The sequence below is a fragment of the Saccostrea cucullata genome, unplaced genomic scaffold, assembly GCF_032062105.1.
Source record: "Saccostrea cucullata isolate Sc308-1 unplaced genomic scaffold, CSIRO_AGI_Scuc_v1 ctg1341, whole genome shotgun sequence".
In the NCBI taxonomy this organism is placed as follows: Eukaryota; Metazoa; Mollusca; class Bivalvia; order Ostreida; family Ostreidae; genus Saccostrea; species Saccostrea cuccullata.
Genome location: NW_026930817.1, coordinates 2316 through 11498, shown reverse-complemented (window position 1 = coordinate 11498; position 9183 = coordinate 2316). Strand labels below are relative to the sequence as shown.

Here is a 9183-nt window from a genome sequence, read left to right as displayed (position 1 = left end):
TGTAAAAGACTCTAGGTAGAGCCCCCCCTCCCCCCCCCCCCACACACACACATTAAGTACGTGGTGGAACTATAAAACTCATTTGTCTAATAAAATATACAGTATGAGGCAATACCCTCTTATCTTTGTTTTCTGGCATCTTCTGTGCCATTTCTTTCCTTTGTGAAGCAGAAAATGTAAAAAAATCGAGAGAGTCGTAACTATACGTCCGATCAGCTCGACTGATATCTTCCAAATGAGACGTAACCACAACATAACGCAAGTCGACTGAAAGACGTGACGTCATAATGAAGAATATCCACTGAAAAGTCGCGCAAAGAAGTACGGCATTTTTGCAGTTCATAAACTTTCACGCGTTTAGAATGTACATGTTCACATAGGCCTATAATAATTTGTGCATTATTTTATTTTAGTTGCAAATTAAAAAATATCGTGTGAATATTCAAACGTTTTTAAGAAATGCATGTATGTGCTGACTTGCAAGTGGTGGCGTCTCCATATGAGTGAAAAATACTCGGGAAGGAACTTAAACAACATACAAACAAACGAACTACCTCAGTTTAGTTTTAACGGTTACAGTTATTATCAAGAATTTGTCAAAATCAGAATTACAGGTTTTCTGACATGAAAAGGAAGCCATTCATAGAACCCGTTTTCGTTTTTTTTTCTTTTAAAAACACAGGGGTTTACAAAGCGAAACATAATTTTTTTTTTAACTGTGCTGCTATAAAGTACCAGCAGGAATTCAAAGTCGTGCGAATAATTCATTGCAATTAAGTCTGTAAATTTAAATATATTCAAATAAAAATCTTAGAGTTATATCCTGGACTCCATTTATTATCTAATTGACCTTGACCTTGGATCAATATAAAATGTACCATCAAATCATGGGGGAAATGACTTCAGTTTGAACTCCTTTCAAACTTCTAAACTTTTGACCTTGAGTCAAGATTATGACCTTTTAGGTCACTCAAGGTTGGAACTTTTTAAATTAAGTCTAAATGTTCTCTAAAATGATGTCTACAACAAATGATTTTTTTTCACTTTTTATCGTGGCATGCAACCAACTTTATATACACTGTACGTCTTTTATCAACTTTTATTTTCTGTCATTTAAACATGCAGTTTCCTTTGAAGTTTTGCATACAAAGTACATGTAAGTGCTAATACACTGGAAAATAAAAATTGCATTGAAATAACGATTTCATGAAAAAACACTTTTATTTTAGATCTATATAAATGTATTTGTACTGGGTACAAATTGAGCAGATGATAATACTGTATGCAATACATTAAAAGCTGGCATGAAGCCTAAACAAGCATTTTGAACAAGATCAATCTATATTTTGTAATACTTTTGTTTACTAATACTTTAAAGTGCAAACATTCAATTAATACATTTATATACCATGTATCAATCAATATTTAAAAAAAAAACTAATACATATATAACAAGCAAATTTGTGAGAGATAACAAATCATGTACATTGTCTAATACTATAATCTGTAATACTGATGGAGAATGAAAAAAACATTAACGTTCCGTCAATACTGAGCAGGTATAATGAAAACAAACAAGATATAACAATGAAATGACAGACTAAGATTTCGGATTGTTCAGGGTTGTCCGGAGTTTACCGCCAGGCTTCGGATGCTATGTTCCGGCTATACTGAGGATAAGTGTCCCTGTATCTAGCACTGAAAGCAAAACAAATGCAAGATTAGTAAATTCAGTGGTGGATTTTTTAGGGATAGCAAACATTTTCTATTTAAAAAAAACTGCTGGGAAATCGATCTGAACTGCTGACATTAAACGAGGATGTTGAAATCCTTGTAATTCCAACTTATTTCATAGCTGGGCTACATTGGTTTAGATAGCATGCTAATAAGTATTGAATAAGTTGGGAGATATAAATATGCAGAAGCTTTTGAAAATTACTAAATTTTTTACTAGAAAGGAAAGTCAACGATGGAAAACTGAAATTATTTTGTTTTTCATTAATTTAAGTCGTTAGTTGACCTTTAATAATTATCGTCTAAATGTATAGTCAGAAAAACACCCAAATATGAAACATATGATTTGGCACACTCTGTAGTGTATTTCATTTCAGGTTCACTAGAATATAGTTCGAATCGACATATCTGAATATCGAGATGAAAGCTTCGCGACAAATGTCGCCCTCTCTTGTTAGAAGCTTTCTGATTCATAGGAATAAAAGAGCAAAAAATGCCCATCGAAATTCTGACAGATTGTATGAAGTCTGTACACCTGATTTCCAAAAATTACATAGATGTTGTCAAATAGAAACTCCAGCAACCTATTGATATCAACTTTAGAGACTTGTGTGTCAGAATAAATGTTTTTATAAAGTAATTTTGAAGATAAGGAGTCTGATCCGTTCATCTTCTTTGTAAAGAATGCGGCGAAAGGATTAGAAAAAATTCTTTTAAGTGAATGATTTCTGAAAAAAATCGGCCCAATTTTCTCATATTAATAACAGCTAAATAGAAATCGTTAAAATCATAGATAACGATATGTGATGCATAGCAAAATATCACAATTTTTTTTTTTTTTTTTTTGAATTTTTTTTTTTTTTTTTTTTTTTTTTTTTTTTTTTTGGCTAAAGGACCAGTAGACCTTAATCCTGTTTTTTTTTTCACTAAAAAAATGTTGTAAAAAAACTTACTAGATATTAGCTGGAATTGGTCTTTGGCCATATTGATCCAATGTTGGTTCTTGACGCAGAGTATACTAAATCAAAGTGGAAAATTGTTAAAACTTAAATTATTTACATCTGTAAACAACATATTTGAGTTATTAAACTTTATAGAAAATGATTTTTACGCATCCTACCTTCCAGGACTGTGTGACCTCAGGTCGTAGATATCGCACAGCATATCCAACAAATCGCTGATCTGTGGAAAGGGAAAATCTTGTCAGATATCGTCACAAATTTGATCAAAAATTCATTTAAAAGTTGTTTTTTTTTTATAAATATTATGATGACGCTGATTTTATGCTCGTTGGGGGGGGGGGGGGGGGTGAGGGGGGATATGCAAGTAACGATTATAGAGGACATACAAACCTTTGCTATTAGGGAGTTCTGGTAACTTAATATTAAACCTCTCGGGGGACCTATTCAGGAAATCGGACCACTCTGTGCGGGCACGTCTGAAAATAAATTTAAATTTTCTTTTATTTCCATTAACTTAGATGGGCACTTAAACATATTTTTTTACATTTCCGATCACTTACTTGAGTTCTTCTGGTGTAGTGTAGTGCTTATGTAGCTGTTTTCCTGTTGATGTTATTTCCTAAAATAAATCAGTGGAATTCAGTACTCAGTTTTTATACTTGAACAATTTTTTTCTTACAAATTTGAAACAGTAAAAATGCTAAAATATGCATGGCTAATTTTGTTGAAAAATTCATTTGCATTCAGTTATCCTTGGTGGCCGTCTTCAAATGAGCACTATACAATATGAATACCTTCAAACATTAAATAGTACTGACATCAAATTCATTTCGAGTGACACAAAATTCCCATGAGCGACCTAAACCTAGATTAGAGTCACTCCCCTTTGACTGCTATATGTCTATGCCATGTTCGTGGAATTATTTTTGAAGAAACCAAACTAATCTTTTGAGAAACGAGTTGTATAAACAGTATTCGATTTTTCAAAATAAAATTAGAATACGGTCTTGGTGATTTCTGACTTGTACTCACCAGACTGGAGAGATTCTTCACCGGGGGCTCCATTAATGTGGACGTGGCTCTCTGGAAATCATCTGATAAAAAACATTTTATACCTTTAACATTTCCCGGTACATCTTATATATATCAAAATTTAAACTTAAATTTCAAATTAAAATTATAATTATGCTTGTTCTAATAAGCCAATAAATGCAAGAAATTTCATTTAACAAATTTGAGGAGCAGAGGCTGCATTTCAATTCTGGAATTGTTTGAAATTTTCGACTTTTCATTTCCGACACTTGTTAGTTTTCATTTCCGACATTTTAAAGTTTTCATCTCCATTTGTTCAGGTAGTGCTTTTCGGTAATGATTAATGAAAGCAGGATCGAAGAATTCGCTTATCAAAAATTTTAAAGAATAAATTATATTCTGTACAGTATATCAATGCCTTGGACTTAAGTTCGGTGCAGTCATTGACATTTAATTTAAAGAACATTAAATGTGATGAAAAAAGCTATTATTTATTAAACATTATCTATTAATCGGTTAAGCATATAATTATGTTCATATTTTTTAAAGTTCCCGTTTATTCATTTTCATAACCCCCCCCCCCCCCTCTTTCTTTGTTAGGAGTGATATGTCGTCCACCAAAGTAAAAATTTTTAATTCACTGCTCACTGCTCAGTGCAAGTATATGTTGTTTAAACTCTCTGTTTATGAATGCTAAGGGTTGTGCATTTAATTGTCGATCGAACGGAACATTTCCTCGGTCTCTGTAATTCTTTGTATTGCAAAAGGATTTAAAGTTTTTCACATGCCCATAAAATATTTAATCATTATAACAAAGACATTGCGTTGCTCATACAATCCCATTTGTTGGTTTTTGTATTGAATGTCCGATTCCTGACAAGAAAAGCACCGGTATAGAAGTCTAATTCAAGATCAAAAGTTATAAGAAAATCAAATCAACGTTTATTAAAGATCACTGGAAGTATTATACGTATTAAGTGGAGAATATTTTGAAAAGGTATTTTATTTTTTTCTTTTTAAGTCGATACCTACTAATTTAGACAGATAATATTTTGAATAAAATGCTACGAGATAACGAGTTAAAAGACTTTTCTTCCAGAATGGTAGACTTGGTTAATGATTGAATAACGACACTATCGCTAAATGTTTTAAAATAAATTTAAATGGTTTTGTTTTATTATCCTTTGATAACCTTTGGATTAAAGAGATAGATTTTGAATTACGGTCATAATTCTACATTGTGCGATTAAATCTATTAACAATGTATATGTGTATGACAGTAATGACACGTCATTCAAGAAACTCTGCTTGACAAAAATATTTCTTAAAGTGGCAGTAAGAAATTACGGACACCCGGCTGATAAATCAAGTAGGCAGTTATGCCATGTATATTTAAGAATTTTACCTTTCAATACTTTGGAAAACAAATTAAAAGTTTGGCAAGAATTCTAAACAAATAAAATCCCAATATATACAAATGGATTTAATTCATAGAAGACATCAAGATTTATTTGCAACTCAGTCCTCGTCGGAGATAATGCTCATTTACCGATCTGCATGGAAATTATCTAATCTTCAATGGGTGATAAATTCTTTAATAATTCAAAGCAAGATAGAAAAAAAACTTGGATCAAAATCGATATCTGTTAGCTCTTCATATTTTTTGTCACACATAGAAAACTCATTGACAGACCTGGTCCACAAGTTGTAGTGGTACGGCAGTGCTCGTCCGGGAGCTTATGTCCGGCCGTGTCCATATCCATCCTCCTAAAGCTGGGGAGTCGGGGGTGGAAGAGCCCCTCCTTGACCGCCGCGAGCTGCACCCTGCGGTGGGAGGGATACTGGTAAGAGTAGCTGGGGATCTTCATCGGGTAGGCCCCTTGGTGTACAGGATCAACTCCGACAGTTGTCATTTTTCGCGACTTCAATAAATATCCCTGATCGTTTTAAAGTCGTGTGTGTCTTTTTATTGTCAGACACCTGTGTAAAGTGGCTCTTATGTTCGTCTGGGGTTTTAATCCAGGTATCGTACATTAGTTCTGAGTTATGGTGAAACCCAAGAACGCCGGGTATATTGTGACGTCACACTTAGCAACTGACAACAAAAGGAGAGCGTCATTGATATATACATAAAATTCAGAGGTTTTCCTAATGGGATTCCTTTTTTTTCCCAGTAAAAAAAGCGAGATAACTCCAAACAGGAAAAAAAATTGACACTGACTCACGTTGAAAGCACAAAAAAAGAAACTCAAAATTCATATTATAGAATTATTTAATAATAAAATCAATATCAATAATTATGTTAATAATTTTTGGTTATACACGACAACAAATATTGCATTTTCAACTTGTAATAACAAAATGGTGCATTTTATTACACAAATAACTGACATGCAACCAATGTAGTACCCTCTGGGCCCTGGAACTTTTAAGATTTTTTTCTTGACCCTTTCCAAAAATTTCATAATTTCGAGAATCAAAATGGTTTAACATTATTAAAACTTTACACTTTTATAAACCAAGGATGCACTATTTTTATTTTATTCATTATCAATATATGACTTCCCATTGTGACCAAACACTTTCAATAACTCAACCATATAGCATCAGAAATTAATGTTTACAAAAAATTCAAAATAGTTCCAAAGGCCATCCATGCACTCAAGGAATGTATAGCTGGAAACCCATCAATAAAAATAAAGTTTCTTGTGATGGAAGACAAATATGAATGCAAGATCCATAGAAATTATACTGATTTTTCACTTGACACTTTAAATACAATATTTATACATGCAAATTTGTCTAGATATTAAATGAAATTTACCATATGTATGATAATCAGAAAATATTTACAATATTATATATGTATAGTACAAATTCTCAAAATTATAGATTATTGACAATATCCCCTTGGTGAGAAATCAGTCATACAACATGGTAGAGAAACCTTTTCACGGTATCTATTAGCTGCAAATAACAATTCTATTCCTATAATTCTAATAACAGGTATACCATATTATGATTTAGCCTTAAATTCTAAATTCATTTCCTCAATAAAATCTCATGATATGATTAAAACCAAGTAGATTCATGTGTCACAAATTTAATTGGTATACAGAAATATACACCAACACTTGATCTATATTGCATATTATGTTGATTACACTTCATGATTATAGATTAATATGAAAGACTTGCTACTTTAATTACAGTACTTTGTTTACAGTACTTTACAGAACATTTCCTTATATATAATAATATTGAAATATATCAAATAATTGGTCCAAATTAGTAGTAAGTGGAAATACTTATCATTGATCAGTGGATATAATACATCTAGATTTAAAATTGTACATTTTCTTGGTCCCCACACATTCCTTACTAAGTTTGTAAGCACTTGATCATCATATTCATTTTATACATCATATATATGGAGGGAATTCCATTATCAACATTTCAAATCATCTAAATATGTTATCAGTAATGTTGTGATTGAACTGGGTTTTTTCTTCTTACATTAGAATTTTAAACTAGAGATTTAAGAAAAATGAACATAATGTGAGATTTGATCATGAAAAATCAATTATGCAGGAATTTCAAAACAAATATTCATGCCATAAAATACATAAAAATGCTACAGTAACCATAATGACTTCAGCTAGAAAAAAAATTTAATAACTTCTTGCACTAAAAGGACTAGAAAATATCTATTGAAGGCATTCAAGGCAAGATATGTCTAAAAAAATTGTCAAATGCACAACTCACCTCTGTTCTACAGAGTTCAACAAATATTAAAAGCCAAAACATTAAAATATTCTCATTTCTTAAAAGTCCATTGGTCATTTGAAAAAAAGTGCCAAAAAATAAATACAGCATAAAAGATATTTTTTTTCACTAAAAGCTGTATATCCATGTGGTAGAGAAATGTTATGATGCATACACAAACCAATGTTGCTAAGACGGAATAAAACATACATGTATACAGGAATACATTTTGCATAGTGATAAAGGCATTGCTGCTGAAATAAAGGATTTGCAAAACTATGGAATAACTTAATACCACAAATACATGGCTCATATATAAAAAGTGTGCAAAGGGCCAACTTTAAAATACACACTGGTACACGAATAAAATGACATAGCATAAAATTCGCTTAAAATACAAATACACAAATGTAATCCCTTGGTAATATGCAAATATTTATATTCAACTTTCGAAAATACAATTTTTTCCATTGAAAAATAATGGACACCAACATTAAAAAAAAACATACAGATGACAAATAATGGATCTCTTTATAGCGTGACGACTTCAGTATTGCTGGGGCTCTTCTTCGTAGCGGGCAGTAAATGATCTTGTACTTCGTCATCATCGTCGTCCTGGTCTGGAATATGGTCGCTGTCGAAGGACTTGGATGACCGCTGGGAACTGAAGGAGTGCTGGGAGGAGGCATGTGACGCCTGGGACATTTGGGATTGTCTCCCGGGACCCCCTCTGTGGGGGGCCAGAGTCAATCGCTGATTCACGGGCTTGACAGTGATGATCAGATTCGAACTGTTTGCCACCATCATGTCCGTCACTTGATCTAGAGTCTTTCCTGCTACCTCGATACCGTTCACTTCTAGAACTTCATCATTGACGGCTAAAAGTCCAGTGCTTTCGGCCAGGCCACCCGGCACAAGCCTTGATATGAAAATTCCTGGGACTTTCTCCAATCCGTGTGGAGTTACCCTAACACTAGTTCCGTCTCTGATATAAAATCCGAGAGGTTTGTCTGAACCATTTTTCATTAATTTCACACGGCGATGTTGCTCGGGAACAATATCAACATCAATAATGGCCGATACACGACGGAAATCCTCTGGAAGTCCAATAAGAAGCTTGGGTTTTGCTCCTGCCACTGGTTCATTGGCACCCATAAACTTTGTTATCTTATTCTTCTTCTTTGTGATTGTTCCATAACCATTCATCTGTTCATAACTTTCTCCTGAAAATAGAAGAATTTACATATACATTCAACTGCAGACAAACAAAAAGATTAAATAAATTATCAGATACATGTATTAAATCTGTTCATGTTTATACCACTACAAAAGATAGCAAGATACATGAAGCATTGAGTAGATAAAAGTCTAATGTTTCTTTTTACTAGTATATTGCTCAAAACAATTAACATACAATGCACACTGCATATATGCTTTTGAAGTCTTGTTTCTCCAGCTACTACAGGCAGATTTTTCAGTATTTATATTATCTTCCCATGATTTAAAGGTGTCATCCCTCACCACTTATGACCTGTATTACTGACTAGTTCTACATTTTAAGCCTCAGCTTTTTTTGAATCAGTATGGTGTATAGCTATAAGTAAACTCCATGCAGCTATTCTTAGTTTATCTTTGTAAATTAAGTTCCTTGAGTTGTTTCCCCTTACACTTTTTAGCTAGCTGTTGTTTT

At 32.7% G+C, this 9183-nt stretch overlaps 2 protein-coding genes across 2 annotated transcripts; both read right to left on the bottom strand.

The window, feature by feature from the left end:
- Positions 1-1196: 1196 nt before the first annotated feature.
- LOC134230198 (sperm microtubule inner protein 8-like) lies at positions 1197-5818 on the bottom strand. The gene is made up of 7 exons (XM_062711968.1): positions 5422-5818; positions 3729-3790; positions 3257-3315; positions 3087-3172; positions 2855-2916; positions 2688-2752; positions 1197-1698 (listed from the first exon to the last, which is right to left on the bottom strand). Exons 1-7 carry the CDS (start codon positions 5639-5641, stop codon positions 1635-1637), a joined length of 618 nt encoding a protein of 205 aa, XP_062567952.1. The 5' UTR covers positions 5642-5818; the 3' UTR covers positions 1197-1634.
- A 164-nt stretch (positions 5819-5982) lies between these two features.
- Positions 5983-8716, bottom strand: LOC134230215 (partitioning defective 6 homolog beta-like; the record flags this gene model as incomplete). Its single annotated transcript, XM_062711991.1, has 1 exon — positions 5983-8716. A coding segment is annotated over one exon (692 nt), but the record flags the coding sequence as incomplete, so codon positions are not given.
- Positions 8717-9183: the final 467 nt, after the last annotated feature.

Coding starts and splice junctions, on each gene's coding strand:
- LOC134230198 (XM_062711968.1), bottom strand. CDS start 5,641: ATGACAACTGTCGGAGTTGATCCTGTACACCAAGGGGCCTACCCGATG. Junction 3,316..3,728: donor TGAAGAATCTCTCCAGTCTG/GTGAGTACAAGT, acceptor GATTTATTTTAG/GAAATAACATCAACAGGAAA. Junction 2,753..2,854: donor AGGTCACACAGTCCTGGAAG/GTAGGATGCGTA, acceptor ACTTTGATTTAG/TATACTCTGCGTCAAGAACC.